At 36.6% G+C, this 19,365-nt stretch overlaps 1 protein-coding gene across 1 annotated transcript in view; it reads right to left on the minus strand.

Moving 5' to 3' along the window:
- The window catches only part of LOC132016300 (uncharacterized), a 32,900-nt gene extending 19,942 nt beyond the window's left edge, over nucleotides 1–12,958 (minus strand). The window contains 2 exon segments of the mRNA XM_059397527.1: nucleotides 11,384–11,515; nucleotides 12,708–12,958. Coding sequence (XP_059253510.1) covers nucleotides 11,384–11,515; nucleotides 12,708–12,958 — 383 coding nt within the window.
- Nucleotides 12,959–19,365: the final 6,407 nt, after the last annotated feature.

Raw genomic sequence — 19,365 nt, forward strand, 5'->3', positions numbered from 1 at the left:
ATGTCCATCAACAGATGGACATCTAGGTTCTTTCCATAGTTTGGCTATTGTGGACATTGCTGCTATAAACATTTGGGTGCATCTGCCCCTTTGGATCACTACATTTGTATCTTTAGGGTAAATACCCAATAGTGCAATTGCTGGGTCATAGGGCAGTTCTATTTTCAACATTTTGAGGAACCTCCATGCTGTTTTCCAGAGTGGCTGCACCAGCTTGCATTCCCACCATATTTTAAATAGTACTTATATTTACTTATATTTTTTACTTTCTGGCACTCTTCACTCTTAGAGTACTCTGCTTCTAGCTGACATCATTTTCCTTCAGTCTAAAGACTTTCCTATGTTGTTTCCCATGGTGCACATTTGCTGGCAAAGAATCTCTTAGTTTGAAAATTCCTCTACTTTCCCTCTGGGAGGCAAAACAAAAGCAGGAAGTAATTTACTAACTTCAGAAAAACAAGAAGTTGTTAAGCAACTAAATAAATCCTTGTCCAGCACACGGGTCACCTGTGAACGTTATAGAGTTAAGATATTAAAACTCAACGTTGAGTTTTTAAATTTGTGTATTTGATTAATCCTGCTGGGGAAAGCCTACTAGGCCTAAATATTTGTTTTCTGTACTCGAGAGGAGGATAATATTATAGCCAAATCCTTATTTTTAATTTTAGAGAGTCAATAAATAATATTCAAAACTGGAAAATTAGAATAATATATGGGCATAAATTTGAAAGTCTTAAGAGAGAAGAAAAACAGTGAGGATACTTGAATATTGCTGCCTCTTGCAGAGAGGGATTTAGGTGGAAGTTGAGAGGGGAAACTGCTATTTTTCAATATAAGCCCATTGGACTATTTGAATTTTTAAAATTCATGTGCTATTTGATAAAAACAAAATAAAGTAGAAGGTAAGTTCCCTTCTGAAGACTAACTTTTGGGTAATATGTAAAACTTCTGATAAGAGGTAGACTGAACAGATGAGGAATATGATAAAAAAAACTACTAGAGTGAAAATAGGCAATATCATCAGAAAGGAAGACATGGCAGTGTCCATTCAGTGTTCTGGAAACGGGCTTTTTTTTTTTTAATTATTAGTTTCAAAGGTAGAATTTAGTGATTTATCAGTTGTATGTGACACTCAGTGCTCATTCCATCAAGTGTGCTCCTTAATGCCCAGCACCCAGTTACCCCCTTGCCCTCCCACACCCTCCCACATCCCCTCCAGCAACCCTGTTTGTTTCCTAGAGTTCAATGTCTATTATGGTTTGCCTCCCTCTCAATTTTCATCTTATTTTATTTTTCCTTCCCTCCCCCTTCATCTGTTTTGTTTTGTTTCTTAAACTCCACATATGAGTGAGATCATATCTGTCTTTCTCTGAATGACTTGTTTTACCTAATACTCTCTAGCTTCATCTACCCTTGTTGTTGCTAATGGCAAGATTTCATTCTTTTTGATGGCTGAGTGATATTCCATTATATGTAATATCTCTTTTTTTGTATTCGTCTGTCAGTGGACATCTGGGATCTTTCCATATTTTGGGTATTGTGGACATTACTGCTTTTAACATTGGGGTGCATTTGAATCACTGTATTTGTCTCCTTTGGCTAAATACCTACTAGTGCATTTGCTAGGTTGTAGGGTAGCTTTATTTTTAAACATTTTAGAGTTAAGGTCTTATTCCCCAGTTTGCATCTTAATAGGGTCTTATTTCATAGGCATATAGACAGGGGTAAGAGGCAAACGTAAGGAGTGTGCAATCCCTGTTTTAAGAGTGTGCCCCTAAACTGGGGAAGTCACGATAGTGAGAAACCCAAGACAAAGAAACCTGAGGGAAGGCTTCTTATTATGTATGAAACAAATAATGGCAGACAAGTAGATACAAGGATAAAGCATCAGGAACTGCTCAAATGAACAAGAGAAGTTGGTTTGGATTTTATAAGAAAGTGTAATCGTGAATTAATACAGGGCCCTCACGCAGAAGGGACACTAATGCAGTATAACTGACAGATGTGATGAGGAAATGGATTCATGGATGAGGAAAGAAAAATTAATGTATCTTTTAAGCTTTTGGCACTGATGGTACCCTGACTCACTATGCAGACAAAATGTCAAAACTGAACCTCATCGCATGACACAAATTGTGGCAAGGTCACAATTGACCCAACTGTGGACTCTGCTGGTCTCCTTAGACTTACCCATAAACACTGTTAAACAATAAAATGACATCATGTGCAAAAATTCTTTTTTTTTTTTTTAAAGATTTTATTTATTTATTTGACAGAGAGAGATCACAAGTAGGCAGAGAGGCAGGCAGAGAGAGAGAGGAGGAAGCAGACTCCCTGCTGAGCAGAGAGCCCGATGCGGGACTCGATCCCAGGACCCCGAGATCATGACCTGAGCCAAAGGCAGCGGCTTAACCCACTGAGCCACCCAGGTGCCCTGCGCAAAAATTCTTGAGGGACCATAAAGGGCACTACATATAAATATTACAACCAAGTATAAGTACAAAGAAAGATATTTTGTTAGCCAGGTCTTTGACTAGATATGCACTTTAGACTTGATTTTAGCAATAAGATAGGTTGCTATGTGGCACTGTGGGAAAATCCGTCACATATTTTGAGGAACAATTCTCTGAACCTCAGTTCCTCATCTGTACAAATAATGATAAATGACTTAAGAGTCTTAAGGGCTTTAGAAACACCTATATTTGTAAAAAAAAAAAATACACTAATATAAAATGTTAATATGGGAAATTAAATATGGGATGTATGGAAACTTTCCTCTGAAAATGCAAAGCTGTTCCAAAAACATAAATTTTATTTTAAAAAGGTACCTATATGACATTCAAATAAAATGTTTGTCAACAGAATAATTAAATTATTGCTAAAATACCTAATGGAGTGCATGGTACATAGAATAAGCTCAATAAATGTTGTTTCCTTTTCTTTCATCCTTGAGCTCTCGGGAAATTGATCTGCCACTTCCACATTAATCTCTGTGCTTATTCAGCCTTCCTTCTTATTCTTGTCTATTTTTTACCATTTGATTCACATTAATTCAGCCCAGCACACATCTTTTTTGAGTTCCTCATTTTGGACAACCTTCAGAGAGTGATTTTTGTAACAGGGAAGCCAGATCACTTTTCAAGTCTCACTTTTCTATTTGTTAAAGTCTTTTACTAAAACACCCAGAAAAACCCAATTTTCCTCCACTTCCTTGAACCTTTACCCTTCTGGTTCACTAAGGTACTGAGAAACAATAAGTTATTAAAAACTCAGATCCTGAATGCTTCCTTGAGGCTAAAACTTGGGCATGCAAACAAAAGAACCCCCTATTCCAAAAAGAAGGGCAACATTTTCCAATGTCAAGAATCTGTATTCCCGGGGCACCTGGGTGGCTCAGTGGGTTAAGCCACTGCCTTCGGCTCAGGTCATGATTGCAGGGTCCTGGGATCGAGCCCTGCATCGGGCTTTCTGCTCAGCCGGGAGCCTGCTTCCTTCTCTCTCTCTCTGCCTGCCTCTCTGCCTGCTTCTGATCTCTCTCTGTCAAATAAATAAATAAAATCTTAAAAAAAAAAAAAAAGAATCTGTATTCCCTAAATGATATCCAGGGTATGCAGGAACATTTGTTGGTCTGGAATGTTTTAAGAGGGCCCCAAGTTCGTAGAAGGGACTTCTTTCATTTAGGGGTTCGTTATCAGGCTCACTGTCCTCTGCCTGTGAGATGCCTGATAGCAGCTCTGTACCCTCTGATTCCAGTAACTTGTCTTCAGTACTTAAGGAATTCTCATGAGACCTTCTTCATCCATCCCATTTGCAATGTTGCTTTCCTTACTTGAACTTCTTTTCCTCTTAAACTGCAACATTCAATTCCTTTATATCTACTTATTGTTTTGTTTTTCTCTTACATATACTTCTTTCTGATGCCTGAGAATCGTCTTGGGGTGATGCAGCACCTGGGCTGGGGTTTACTTCGCAGACTCTACTCTTGGCCTGAATGGGACCTGTCTTCAGCTCCGTGTCCTCCAAAGCCTATAGAAGTATAAGTTCCCCAGGAGTTTTTCTTGTTAACAAGAGTTTTCAAAGTTCACTTGCATAATTGAGAGAAATTCAAAGTTCACAATATTAGCCATTTAGAAATTTGGTGCTATGAAAAAGATGTGTTGAGCGATACTCATTCTTATTTTCTATCCAACTATAATCATCTCTTGTTTTCTTTATTTTTTTTAAAGATTTTATTTATTTATTTGACAGAGAGAGATCACAAGTAGGCAGAGAGGCAGGCAGAGAGAGAGTGAGAGAAGGAAGCAGGCTCCCTGCTGAGCAGAGAGCCTGATGTGGGACTCGATCCCAGGACCCTGAGATCATGACCTGAGCCGAAGGCAGCGGCTTAACCCACTGAGCCACCCAGGTCCCCTCATCTCTTGTTTTCAACCCCCAAGTTTCCTTAGGAATCAAATTACTTAAGTTCAGTTTGAGGCCAGAGTTTTTTCTAAGTCGTGGACAAATGGATATATGTGTTTTTGAGTTGTAAGGAGTACAATACATCACATTTTCCTAAACTTTCTCACTTTAAGAGCTATGGGGGAAATGTTTTTAAAAAGGTTTAAAAAAAAAAAGCTTTAACTTGGCGTGCATCTAAATGTTCATTAGGGAAGCAGAGTTAGGGAATTTCTAAGTGAAAGCTGTTGACTGCTTTTAAAAATAATTAAATTCAGAATAAAATGTTTGATCAAAAGCTCTTAGCCTGCTTTAGGAAAGGAAAATTTAGAAAGAGCTATGTGAGGAAAGTACATGAAAGAGATCATGGACCATAACTATTGCTTCTTGTATTTACCGGCACTTCCAATATAGCATTCAAGACACTCCTTACAATTTTCAATTTTTAATTTTGGGAACTTTTCATTTATTGCATTATTTAATGGCTCTTGCATTTGGGAAAATGTTCATTTATAGTAAATAAGATACCATATTTTAATACATTTCTGAAATGCCTGACATGCTATATTCTAAAACTGTATGTATTAATATGTTTTTATGTATGTATATAATATTCTGCTACATGTACCTAAATTACTATATGTAAATATATACATATACATGTAAATGTTTAACTCTATAAATATTCAGTTTCTAAAACATGATTAATTAGAAAACTTAATATTGTTCATGTAAGAAAACTGTAGTTATAAGGAAATATTAAGTAAAATTTCCAATGTAGCTCTTCTAATAAAATATGTAGCTTAAGTTTAAACACAGACTTCCTAAGGTGGGTGCTGAGGATGTTTGTAGGTATTCATTCCAGTCCTTACCCTCACTCCCCCAACCCCAACATCAAAAACTAAGAGACAAATGCTGAAATTTTAAATGCCTTTAAACATGTATGTAGCTACCTTTTACTCTAGGCAATGAAAGATGTTAAGAATGTGTCTTGATTTTTATCACTTGGAACTAATTGGAATTAAAATGAAAAATGGATTAATTGCACAATTCACAGGAGAGAATACAAAGTGGGAGAGAAGGAGACTAGAGGTTTTACAGATTTTGGATAAATTACTGACTACTGGTATTCTCTCCTCTTAAACATATCTATGTATCTCTTCTTGGCTCTCTTTCTTTGGAGAGCCCTGATTCACTCGGTTCTTAAGCCGCAATAGACATCTGATACACATGTTTTCTAGGATCTCTTATCATTTCTTTCATAATCACAAGCATAATTCACAGGAGAGGATATAGCTGAAAACTCTTCTACCATTTAGAATTTTGTTTTGGAAAACAGCTGACCTATTCTTCTTTAACATCTTCTATATATATGATAAAAATGTGTCAAGTTCATATTATCTTCCACAGTGTCAGAATGAAGTCATAGGGAGCTTTTCATATACCTTATTTTCATTTATCCTTCTAATACTCTGGTGAAATAGTCAAGTATAGTTATTCCTCCTTGAGATAGAGAAAGATCATGTGACCTGCTCAAAGGGACCCAGATAGACAGGAAGATATATTGTATGCTATGAGGGAAAAAAACAAATTTTCTTTTTTTTTTCAATTTAGGGGACTTGAGTTTCTAGTTCTGTCTTTATAATGTCGTGTTTGTTCTTATATAAGTGATTTTATTGCTGGGAATTCTCGATTTACTTATTCTAGGGGGGAAAGTACCTACATAAACTCATGGTGTTATAAGAATCAAATGACAGAACAGCTTTCTGTAAAATAACTTACAAATTCCAAAATAATTGCACACAGTGGACTAGACTGGAAGCCTGATTTTTAATCTAGTATGTTTTAATGGTTCATTTTTTTATTAGGTTCAGTTAGCCAACATATAGTATATCATTAGTTTCTGATGTAGTGTTCAGTGAGTCATTAGTTGTGTTTAACACCTAGTGCTCATCATGACATGTGCTCTTCTTAATATCCTGTCCATTCTGTAACCCTCAGTTTGTTTCCTGGAGTCCAGAGACTCTGAGAGGCATTAATGGTTAATTTTTAAAAAATATTTATTTTAGAGAAAGAGAGAATACACATGGGGAGGGGAGGGAGAGAGCGCACGAGAGAATCTCAAGCAGACTCCACACTGAGTGCAGAGCCCAATATGGGTCTCAGTCTCATAACCCTGAGATCATGACCTGAGCTGAAACCCGAAGTTGGACACTCAACCAGCTGAGCTATCTAGGTGGCTTCTTCATGATTAATTTAATGGTTAACTTAGATCCTCCCATTACTTCAAATATTTGGTTGGAACTATAATCAAAATGTCAAAGTAAGAATAATAGTCTAAGCATTGTGTTATTTTGATCTACTAGAACTGTACAACAGGAAAACCAAGAAGAAAACACTAAAGACTAAGCAGCACCATGAAAAATGACTAGTGACTTCAGAAATCTCCTCACCAATAAAGAGCTCTTTTGAGTGTGAGCCATGATTACTCAGCAAAGGAGGAAGAGATGAGACCTAGTGTTTTTTTTTTAGTGCTTTATGTATGTCACGTAGCCTGCAAATGCATTACATGCATCGCCTCATTTCATATTTATGGTAACCTCCTGAAGTGATACACTATCCCATTTCATCATAAAGACACTGAAACACAAAGATGGTAAACAGGGGACTCTTTAGGTTACAAATCAGGCAGTCAGGATTGTTGTTTGTGCCTAATCATAACTCAAAAAACAGAATAACCAAAAGTTTTACCAGGTTCCCCTGATATTATTCAATATATTCCTTTGTTTGCAAAATAGTTTAATTGTCAGTAAGCACAGTTCTGTGGGCTTTTGCCAAACAAATATCCTTGTACATTTTAAGGGCAACCGGCTCCAAAGTGATATAAGGAATGGAAATTTTAGTACAGTTGGTAAGATAACCTCATGATGATTTGTAGCATCAGCTCTGTGATTCCAAAAATAGAGCTCACTGAAGCTACACAGCCTTTGGCTGACACAGCAGAGAGTAAAATCCATTCCAGCCTGAGGCTTCTAGCTGGACTTTCTATTTGTTAGAGTTGCTTATGAATCTCCCTCCATGTTCCCCTTACAAGAGGGGGTCACCATTGCCCCCCTTTCAGCACAGACATTGCCTTTGATTTAAAATGACTGTAGACTGCTAGGGCGAAAGAAGGTATCTGGGGAAGCAAAACCAAAATCTCTCCTGGAGGGAAATATCCTGTAGAAGTGACATTTTAGACCTCTGCAACTCAGTAGGATGATCTCTGTTGACTGCATTTTCTGTCTGAAAGAGTTTGCTATAATGCAAGCAATGGATTTGTTTAGCTGTTTTTTTTTTTTTTTTTTTTTTTCCCAAAAGTGCTTATCTTTGAGTTTGGGTTCTAAAGAAATAATTGAAAAGGCAAGTGAATGCACCAGACTTCAGCTGTGTCAAATTGATTTGCAGAGGAAATAAACTGATGTATTTAACTGTAGACATCACATTTCAGGAGGGTGGTAAGGGGACCAGTTTCTGTCTCTCTCCCTTCTGGGCCTTCTCCTTGAACATGGGTTCAAGTGCTGATTAGAAATAGCAAAAGATATTAATGTTTCATACCCAATTACCTCACTGGTGTTTTATAGCTGAAAATAGCAGTGAATCATTCCGGGTTTCAAGGAAGTAAATATCTGTCCAGTGGGAGGGGTATCTGGTTTGAGTTCTAACCATTGAGTGGGCAGTGTTTCCCCAACAATTGCAAAGGCACTTCCAGTCTCAGTTTATTAGACACAAATCAGATTAAAAGACTTCCACAACATTTCCTCAGCAACATGCAGTCTTTGGAAAAGGACACAAGATGGGGTAATACAATTTCTATACAAGAATCTATTTTTAAGTTTTCAAATGCTTCAAAAGTTGATCCATCTCTAGGGAATGGGGATGGGATACAGACTAAAACCCTTGGTGCCACTCTCATTACACAGTCTAACCAAATGGGATTTCAAAAGTAACTTTCCAGAGTATCATTATAAGGACATTTATGTCTGACCAGATGGATCAAGATGTCAGGTTCTCATGGCCTTTGCATTAATTCAAACAAAAGTAGGCCCTTCTCTAAGATTAATGTTCAGCTTCTCTATTAATACATTGATATTTGGACTAGGACTTGATTGAAATAAAGTTATGTCTCCTTTACAATGTTGCATAAAATGGCTGGTCAAAATGGAAAATCTCATTTGAAAGAATTTTGTGCTTTATTAAATAAAAGCAACATATTAGTAACCATTGCAAAGAAAGAATACTCTGCCTTAGTAATTGATCTTAGTCATTGATCTATTGGCCTGGTGAATTCTTCTGATAGTCTATTTTGCACAAGGAAGAAGTTCTTCTTATTATTAAGGAATTTATAATCTAAGGGTATTTACCCTGACCACTGGAAGAACTATCATAGAACAGAATCTCAGATGTTTCTCTTTAACCACAATCAAAATCTGGAGTTAAATGATGTCGCATACTCAATAAAGTGTCGTTTACTCAATAAAATCAGGTGTATATACATATATATATGTAGATTATTGTTTAGTGATTTCATGGCAAGTGGCCTCCTTTAAGCTATGATTAAGCAAAAGCAATGAAATGCATAATCATATAGCAACATTTTAGCAGAATCATGTAGGAAACATCAAGAGATCGGGCAAGTTGAGTTGGAAATTGCATTTGGAGAAGAAAGGGAAAGAGCCACTGTAAGCCTGGCTAGGCAGCAAAGCTAGCTAGGGTTGACTTGTGTTTATGCAATTAAATTAGGATGGTATCCTGAAATCTGACATTTGCAGAATCGTTTGTGTTTTGAAGGAGAGAGAACTTGCTGAGTATGGAGTAAAAATGTTAGGTTCAAAGACTACATATACCCTCTTCGTTTAAAAAAAAAAAAAAGAAGGTATTCTAATATGAGCAAAAACTAGTTAAGTAAATCCCTTTTATCTGTGTTCACAGAAGATATGGATAAACAGCCATAATACTCTTTCCTCTGAATCTTTTTCAGAGTCCTGGCACCATTTACCTGATATTCTCTGGGAGGGTCAAGAAAGAGTTCACTGAAGGGACATTTAAATTCCATTATGAAGGAACTTTGTTAGCTGAGCACTGGGAGTGGCCAGCATATATTCCAAGCATTTCAAATAACTGATCTTATTTTTGTGGTTCTCAAGGTGAAAGGATATTCTAAGTATGAGATGCTTGGGAGACTTGTTTTATTTAAATTCCCGTTTTATTAATTAGAGCATAGAGTTTCTTAAATATGTATTCATACTGATGTTTTGCTAACATGATTCGTAAAAGGAAAAAAAGAACTAACGAGCCCAAGTACATAGTAGCAATGAAATGTTAGTTGTGACACTTTCCCAAATTAATTGCTTCATAAAGATTCATTTTATGGAATATGTATCCTAATGAGAATTCTCAGGACACTTTTTAAAATTAAGGTTGGTAGTAGTTTCTATTTCTAGTGGAGTTTTAAAAATTCACAACTTATATGGTTTTTGACAACTATTCTAAATTAAATTTTCTGAGAAAAGTTTTAAAGACCTATTTTCGCTTAAAAATCTTAAATTTAAAGATAGATTCCTAGAACCAGGAAGACCTTCAAGAGACCATTTAACTTATAGTCTTCTTAATTGTTCCTCTTTTTCTTCTTCAAATTTATCTTTAAAGCCTTGCATCTGTTTTTGGCTACTGGATTGATAATCACTATTTTAATGAACACCAAAAAATAATTTATAGTATAAAAAAATCTGTATTAGATTAAAGATTGCAGGCATATTAACTTAAATGTCAACATTGAAGTGTAATGTCACTATAACTTAATTGGTAGACTGGATTAAGAAAAAAACCAAATAGACCAACAGATAAGCAACAACAACAAATGATAGCAGTGATTGTGAGTAAATGTTTAAAGGACCCTGGAGGTAACCTGACCAAGATTCCTATTTTAGCCCAGACTCTTACCTACCTCTGTGACACGTGACAACTGACTTACTCCCTGCAAAAAACCCCAACATAGTAGCACCCATCTCAAAGTGGTATTTTAAGAACTCAATAATTAGCAAAATACCCAGCACAAAGGTCTTAATAAAAGATCACACGAAGGGGCGCCTGGGTGGCTCAGTGGGTTAAGCCGCTGCCTTCAGCTCAGGTCATGATCTCAGGGTCCTGCGATCGAGTCCCGCATCGGGCTCTCTGCTCAGTAGGGAGCCTGCTTCCCTCTCTCTCTCTGCCTGCCTCTCTGTCTACTGTGATCTCTCTCTGTCAAATGAATAAATAAAATCTATAAAAAAAAATCACACGAATATCTTAATAAGATCCTCATACACAAAAATCCTCAGCTACAATCATTTTGTGGACAGTTCAACTTACACACTCAACACCATATGAAGAAATCCCTCAGGTATTCAGAAAATTCCCTTTCAGCATTTCAGGTTATTTCCTAGCCATCTTTGCATCTGTTTAACTTCCTTCACAAAGTTGGCTTTCCTGTTTCTTAGCTTCCTGACTCACAGGAAAAAGAGGAGCAATCTCTTTGCTTCCTATGGCAAGGTTTACCTCCTTGCTCTCCACCATTTCTTTTCCTTTCTTTCTTTCTTTTTTTTTTTTTTTTTAAACTAAGTTACAAAGTTTTACTTTATTATTTAGTTGTGCAAACAGGGTAAATATTTAAGAGGGTTGATGGTGAGAGAATGTTGATTACCTAGTATGTATAAAAGACAAATGAGTGGGACATTAAACAGTGCACTGAGTTATGAATACCCTTCCCCACCCACAAATTCTCCCCTGACATGAATGAGCTCATCCACTGATTGGCAGATGGGCTGCATTTGCTGACTTCCTGGCCAGCTGCCCTAAAAGGGTTCACTTTCTACCACACCAGCAAAGACTGTCAGGACACACAGTTCACACTCTTGGGCTGGAAACCCACCTCTGGGGACAAGGTAAACAGACACTAACACAGATGGGCCGGCCTGGCCCTAGTCCCTCTGGCGGTATCCACACGGAGCACTGCAGCATTTGTATAAGGCGGTCATCCGCTCTTCTGCTGAGCAGGTCCAAACTGCATGAAGACGTTCACATTTAGAACCTGACTACAGTAGAGTCAACATCTCTCAGGCAGCTACTCCACCAAGCACATCATCCACTTCTTCCAGCTTTGGATACTTCTGATTTGTTACCTCGGGGGTGATGTAATGTTTCTATCTTAATGTTTCCTTTCGCTGGCATTCAGCTGTGTGATTTCAATAGCTGTGTGCCCTTACAAATAACCTGTCTATGCCTTACAAATAACCAAATCTCCTGGTATTTTGTTTCTGAACAGTAATAAAGACGTTTTTCAGAAACACACCATGGCAGAGACTGACTATCTCTTAACCAACAGTTTGTTCTTCTCAAGCAGGCAGGTAGATATTGCCCAGCCTCTCCTGCTGTATTTGTGGCCATATGGCCATGTTTTAGCCAACGCAAAGTAAGTGACAGCGATGTATGTCATGTACAGGCCTGGACCAGAAAGACCTCCTCTATTCTAAGTGCTTTTACCCATTTACCCCTTTAATGTTGATGAGCACATTAAAATTGGCAGCCAAGAAGGAGGAACTGCAAAATAGAAGGTGCCTGGACCTCTAAATTACTTCTGAGAAGGGAGGCACCTACTCATTTGGAATTTGGATTTTATGAGAGTGAGCAAGAAACTTCTATTATGTCTGAGCTATTGTACGTTTTGGGGTTTGTCGATCACAGTAGCTGGAATCCCCTTAAATAATACTTAAACCGACAGTTTACATGATCAATATGTATTATTTAAGAATAAGAATGCATTGCCATTGAGGAGCCATTTTATTCATTTTTAATTGATTGCTGCTTTATTAATTTCCAGAGCTAAGTTTTGGATGTTGATAATGAATTCCCTGGGGAGAACAAGGTGGACAGAGAAATTAAGGAGCAGAAAATAGCATGAGCAATGAATGGAGAATTCAATTGCTCTACGTTAAAAAAATCACACCATGTGGGAGAGAAGAATGATGGAAGATAAAGTTGCAATGTGAGTTTGTGGCAGGATCATGAGAAATATTTTCTATTAGGCCAAAAATTAGTAATATATCAATTAGAGTCAAGGAAAATGGCTCAGTTGTGTCAAGTACTTTCTGCCTGCCTCTGTAACCACACTGCTCACGTTATATCATAATGTTGTCCATCTGTTAAAAGATACTTTCTGAGGCTTAGATCTAAGATGTCAGTGGTTCTAAATTGACCACAGAATGAATCCAGAATCTGTGTAAGTTGTACTGGTTCCTGTTTCGCCCTGCTGCACAGCCATTAGCCTAGAACTGAACTTCTCAACTTCCTCAGCGTTATTGACATTTGGGGTTGTATAATTATTTGTTGCAGGGGCTTGTCCCTGCACGGTATGGGATGTTTGGCAGCATCTGTGGCCTCTATCCACTAGATGCCAGTAGTACTCTCCCCACTGCCCAACCTGTGATAATAAATTGTCTCCAGACATTGTTACATGTCCTCTGGGAGACCAAATCACACTCAGTTGAAAAAACTGTCGTAGGTGTCTCATCACCATAAATTAGTGGAAACTTTTTTCTTTTCTTTTCTCTTTTCGTGTGTGTGTGTGTGTGTGTGTGTGTGTGTGTGTGTGTGTGTCTTTTGTTGCTTGGATCTCCTGTTTTCTTCCTTCTTTGTTAACCTCTTCATTTTAATTGATTACATTCTCCTGTAGCTTCCTGAAAAAGAATGCATGGGCAGTAAAAGTACTAAAATTTTAACTCTTTTAACTTTAGCTATTCTACTTAATTTAATAGTTTGGCTGAGTATACAATTCTTAGTTGGAAATTCGTTTCCCTGAGAATTTTGAAGGCATTGCTCCACTGTGTTCTAGCTTATAGCATTTTTGTTGAAAAGTCTGATGTCATTCTGATTCCGCAATGTGGGCTCTTGTAATTTCTCTTGGGAAACTTCTAGAATTTTCTCTGTGCCCCCATGTATTCTGAAATTTCACAGTGATACATTTTTATGTATATCTGTGTAACCATTATGCTGAGAACTTGATGATCCCTCTTCAAGAATTCATGGGCTCCAGTTTGGAGAAAATGTTGAACTTTTATCTCTGATAATTTTCTTTTCTCTGTATTTTCTTACCTTTTTTCCTGGAATTGTAAATGTTCAGCGTTTTAAGTCCTGGTTTAATATTCTAGTCTTTCCCTTTTTTCTGCTTTTTGAGAGGTTTCTTCATCTTTGTCTTTAACCTTTCTACTAGAATTCCTTTTTTACTGTCATGATTTTACCTTCCAGGATTTTTATTTTTTTCTGTGCATGGCATTTTAAAAAATTACCTCATGTTCTCCTTTTATGAGTATAATAATTCTAATCTCTCTGAAGATCTAAAGTGCCAGTTTAAGAAAAAAGTCTTTTGCTTCTTTGCTAAGATTCTTTTCTTTTTCCCCTTTGTTTACTTTAGTCTTTATATTAGAGGCTTTCTTCAAATGTCTGGTTATACATGATTTTCTGTTAGGATTTATAAAATAGACATAAAAAATTGATCCAAAGGTATGAGTGTGTATGTGGGTTTTGTCCGTTGGTGTGATCTACTATGTGGTATTTAAACTTTTGTTTTATTGGGAGATTCATACAAGTCAGTATCTTTTGTTCTATTGTCTCTGTACGTCTCCATAAAGAATATTCATTTATCCTCCAGCCCAGGATGTATCAGCCTTCCTATAAGCATTCTTAGAGCTGATTGGGAAAACGGGCTTCAATGATAATTAATGACTATTCATTTTTCATGTGGTGTCATTGCTCTTAGTAATATGCAGTGTCCCCGAGTCCACTGCATTAGACGGGAGAAGTGACCTGACTGTTAACATTTGGGAAAGTGATCTGAGGAATCTAATGATATCCCATAGCTAACCAATTCTCCTGATTTCTACCGCATCAATTACCTCCAATTGTAGAGGTATGTGGCTGATGGCTTTAATCACTGTTCCCTACTGTGGTTCTGTGACGAAATCTCCTGCTTCTGTTGCTTTCCTTACTGATTGTGTAATTCTCAGCTTTGATGTGTTAGTCTACCACATGTGATAGGTTGAATAATAGCCTCAAAATATTATCAAGGACCTAATCCATGGAACTTGGGAGTGTAACTTTACAAGGCATAGGGGGGCATTGCAGATGTGATTCAGTTATGGATCTTGAGATGGGGAAATTATCTTGTTTTGTACAGATGATCCCAAAATGTAATTGCCGGTATTTTTACAAGGGGAGTCTGAGGGGTGATTTTTTTTTTTAAGATTTTATTTATTTATTTGACAGACAGAAATCTCAAGCAGGCAGAGAGGGAGGAAGGGAAACAGGCTCCCCGCTGAGCAGAGAGTCCAATGCGGGGCTCGATCCCAGGACCCTGAGATCATGACCTGAGCCGAAGGCAGAGGCTTTAACCTACTGAGCCACCCAGGCGCCCCTGAGGGGTGATTTTTTGACTTCAGAAGAGGAAGACAGTAATGGGATAATGAAACAGATTTGAAGATACTTTGCTTGTAGCTTTGAAGATGGAAGGTGGGGTCCTGAACCAAGGAATGCAGCTCTAATACCCAGAAATACACCATAGAGCTTCCCAAGGATGCACAACTCTGCCAGAAACTTGGTTTAGGTTAATGAAACCATTTTGGATTTCTGACCTTCAGAAGTGTAATAGAATAAATGGGTGTTATTTTAAGACATCAACTTTATAATAATTGTTTAAAACAGTCATTGGAAACTAATACACTAGTCATCCACCTCCTTCCTAGTTTCCAAAGTTGTGTTAAAGTAACTTCCTTTACACATTGTCTTTATCCTTGTGTACTGTGTCTTTTTCAATCTTTTTTGCCTTTGTCATGAGAGTTTGGGTAAGAGAAATACTTAACACCTTTTAATCCTTTATGTATTTGTGTCTAAGTTTTGTTTAGAGGTATCCAAATAATACGGCACATGTAATTTATTGACAATGCTTGCTGGATAATAAATGTACATTTTGTTTGCATTTTGTGGTTTTTTTGATGACCTTTTTCTATTTATGTACAGTTTGTTAGCATATAGCATTTGTAATGGAGGAGATAGACATGATTAGAAAATAGCAGTCAACACTATTTTGGAGCTATTAGTAAATGCAATTTGACAAAAAACATGAAATAACTAATATCAGAAAAATAGAGATTATCTCTATTTGCTAATAATGTGAACATATAACTAGAATATTTAACATTCCATTTTTATAAATGATAGTAATAATATACTATAGTTAAAAACAAAAAGATGTCTGCAAAAATGAGGTGCATATAGACCACCAATTTTGAATGATCAGATACACAGAATATAAAATAAAATAAATACACCCATTGAGTTTAATGAAATATTATAAGAGGACACTAAAAGTAACATGAAAAAAAGTGCTATCAAAATGGATTAGCTAATCTGAAAAAATGAAGTAAGCCTATTAGAAAGCAGTTGAAGATTGAAATTAGGAATTTAGAGATGGTATTCTTCTTTGGGCGTAACTGAAGAAATAATTAGTGAACTGGTATCTAAAGAGATTACACAGAAATATCAAAAATAGACAAATACGAATGAAAATCTGAGAGACATTGAGTGGCATACAGGATAGAGTGTTAAGTTCTATATATCAAAATATTCTAGACAGAATAAAGAGAAAAAGGAGAAGTTGTATTAGAAGAGGTAGTGAAATTTTATAGAATTTATTAAAGACAAAAGCTCTTATATTTTATTGTCCCCCAAATCCCTAAATATGAAAAGGCAATTCAAAGAAGAACAAATCAGGGAAATATAAATCTAAACTAAAATGAAATACAATTACACCATAAAAACTGTTAAAAAAAAATGTAAAAGCCTGAACATACCAAGTGTCCGTAAGATGGGGAACAGTAAGAACTCTGATAAAGTGCTGGTAGACTCTAAGTTGATATGACTACTCTGGAAAAGAGTTCAACATTATTAGTAAAAATTTAAAACTATGAAATCCTACCTTTAGAATTTAACCTATAGAAATGAAAGTACCAATAGAGAATGTTCATGTGTAATTCTATTTTAACATTGTTTATAGAGGCAAAAACTGAAGGAAGAAGAGGAGAAGGGAAAAAGGAAAGCAAGGTAGTGATGACTAAAATATCTTTTATAATATGGTCCCAAGCATATAAATTATATGCAAATGAATGCATGAAGAAAATCATGAAAAGTCTATCACAAAATATCATGGTGGTTATTTAAATTAGGGGATTGGATTTCCTTTATGTTTTATTACTTTATGAATTATTAAAAACTTTTCAATATGCAGGCATTGTAAAAATGTATAATAAAAATAATAAAGCTATTTTTTCTTCTGGAAAAGAAAAAAAAAAACCCCAAAGCCCTGAATATGTTATCGATCCTAGTATTATTTTATTTGCCAAGTTGAAGTAAAGCATGTTTATATATTCTACCCCTTATATAATTAAAATGGATCTAATCTGATAAAATGAATAGGCAACCTTTAACTTGATTAATAAATACATAGTCATGAATCACCTTTCAAAGTCAAGAAGAACAGAGGCAAAATTTCTAATTCTTTTTTTTTTTTTTTTTTTAAAGATTTTATTTATTTATTTGACAGAGCGAAATCACAAGTAGATGGAGAGGCAGGCAGAGAGAGAGAGGGAAGCAGGCTCCCTGCTGAGCAGAGAGCCCGATGCGGGACTCGATCCCAGGACTCTGAGATCATGACCTGAGCCGAAGGCAGCGGCTTAACCCACTGAGCCACCCAGGCGCCCAAAATTTCTAATTCTTGAATGTACCCGGAAATGGCTTTACTGGTAAAGAGAAAGCCACTTCAGAACAAAGGTTATAATCACATTCTTTGGCATCCACAAAGCCACTGATACGTTCATTCATCAAGTTGAATGTAAGCTCCTTACAGTGTAAGTGACATAAGGGAAGAGGTTTCATTTATCTTGTTCTCAGCCCTGTGCCCAGTATCTAAGCATGGTGGCTTCATCATCACAGAAGCTCAGTCAATATTTACTAAAGGAATGAAAGTATTCACATGTTCTTTCAAGACCTAACTTTTATGTTTTGGTTGTTCTTTTGTTATTTAATATTCTAAGTTTCTCCCATAAGTATTTGCTTATTAATCTCCCTGTTCAAAGAAGTTCATAATCAATATTAGATTTAGTAATAAAAACCAATGTGAATTGATATGTTTGTGTATTAAGCACTGTTCTAACAGTGCTAACTTATTCATTTAATCCTCACAGCTAATATCTCTCCCATTTTACAGATGGTAACACTGAGGCACTTAATTTGTCTACAGTTTCATAGCTACTGAACAGCAGACCCACAATTTGAGTCCAGGTGGTCTAACTCCAGACTCCAGTTTTTCTTCCAGTCATATGCCTCATCTCTGAGAATACAGAAATGCCAAAAATGTTCTAGTCCAGATCATTCATCACTGACACACCTTGATTTTATCTTCTCTGCTAAGATTTGTGTCATGTCTGCTTGGGCAGCACCAGAGCTCTCTAGTCCATGGAGGTTATTGGTTTGGATGGGATATAGACCAGATGTGAACAATGTGCCATCCAATCCAAATGGGTAAAGATTATTAACAAGAGAAAAATCAAATGATGCTATGAATCTAGAGAGAAGAGGGGCAAAGGCCAAACAAAGCAGAAGGCCGAGGGCAGTGTGAATGGACAGGGAAAGGCTCAGGTCAGGAGAGCAGGTAGACATGTAGGCCATTGTACACATAAATGCAAACTAGGGTAACAACAGACAAAAAGAACTCTCCCTAGGAAAATTGCTGGGACTCAAGGGACCATTCTGGGTAATAGCGGGAGTCAGAAAAGCAAGAGTCTGGAAGTAGGTGTTATGGCTTCAGCAGGAACAAAGTAACTGATGCTGAACCAAAGTTTTCTGAAGTACAATCCACTGTATGCATTTAGCTCAAGGTAAGACTTTGGCTTTGGAAAGCAAGTGGATCTGAGAGGGGAGGTGGAATTGTCAACTGCACTGAATGGAGCATAGGGTTGAGCAAACAACAAGCAAAAGATGTCTTCCTGTTCATTTTTACTTTTAAAGTATTTACTAAGTAATATACACTCACTAATAAAAAGAAAAAATGTGCACAATTCCACCACCCAAAGACTGACCCTTGACCAACAGGTGGGGGTAGGGGGTAGAGCTCCCCTCTTTGATCTGCCTGGTGGAAAATCCACACAGACCTTCTGACTCCCTGGAAGCCTAACTGCTAAACAGTTGATTAACTGGATTTTCTATGTAATATGTATTATATACTGTGTTCTTAGGATAAAAGCAAGCTAGAAAAAAGAAAATGTTACTAAGAAAATCATGAGGGAAACACATTTACAGTACTGTAAGTAAAAGATGTCTGTATAAGTACAATCTGCAGTTCAAACTCCTGTTGTTCAAGGGTCGATTGTACTACTAAAAATGGGTATGGAATCTTGTGTGTTTAAAAAAAAAATGCTATGAAACTTTTCAACACACAAAGTAGAAAGATTAGTGTAATGCACTCTACTGTATTCATCACTCAGTTTCAACATTTCCATTCTTGTTTCTTCTTTTCCCTCCCACATTTTACATGTGTCTCCACACATACACACATGCACTTAGAAAAGATTGCCATGCCTCCCAGAAACATCATAGATATCCTTCTTTTTAATTCTATAATCATCAATAAATTGGCACATTATTAAAAATAAATTTGTTATTATGACTTCATGACATCACATTCATTGGCTATATCATGCATTGTTTATATTTTATTTATGCTTAGTTCCTGGTTTTGAAAATAAATAAGTTATGCTGCCTAAATATATATACATACACAATATACATGCACATGATGTATAAGTA

Source organism: Mustela nigripes, chromosome 4 (assembly GCF_022355385.1).
Source record: "Mustela nigripes isolate SB6536 chromosome 4, MUSNIG.SB6536, whole genome shotgun sequence".
NCBI classification, from domain to species: domain Eukaryota; kingdom Metazoa; phylum Chordata; class Mammalia; order Carnivora; family Mustelidae; genus Mustela; species Mustela nigripes.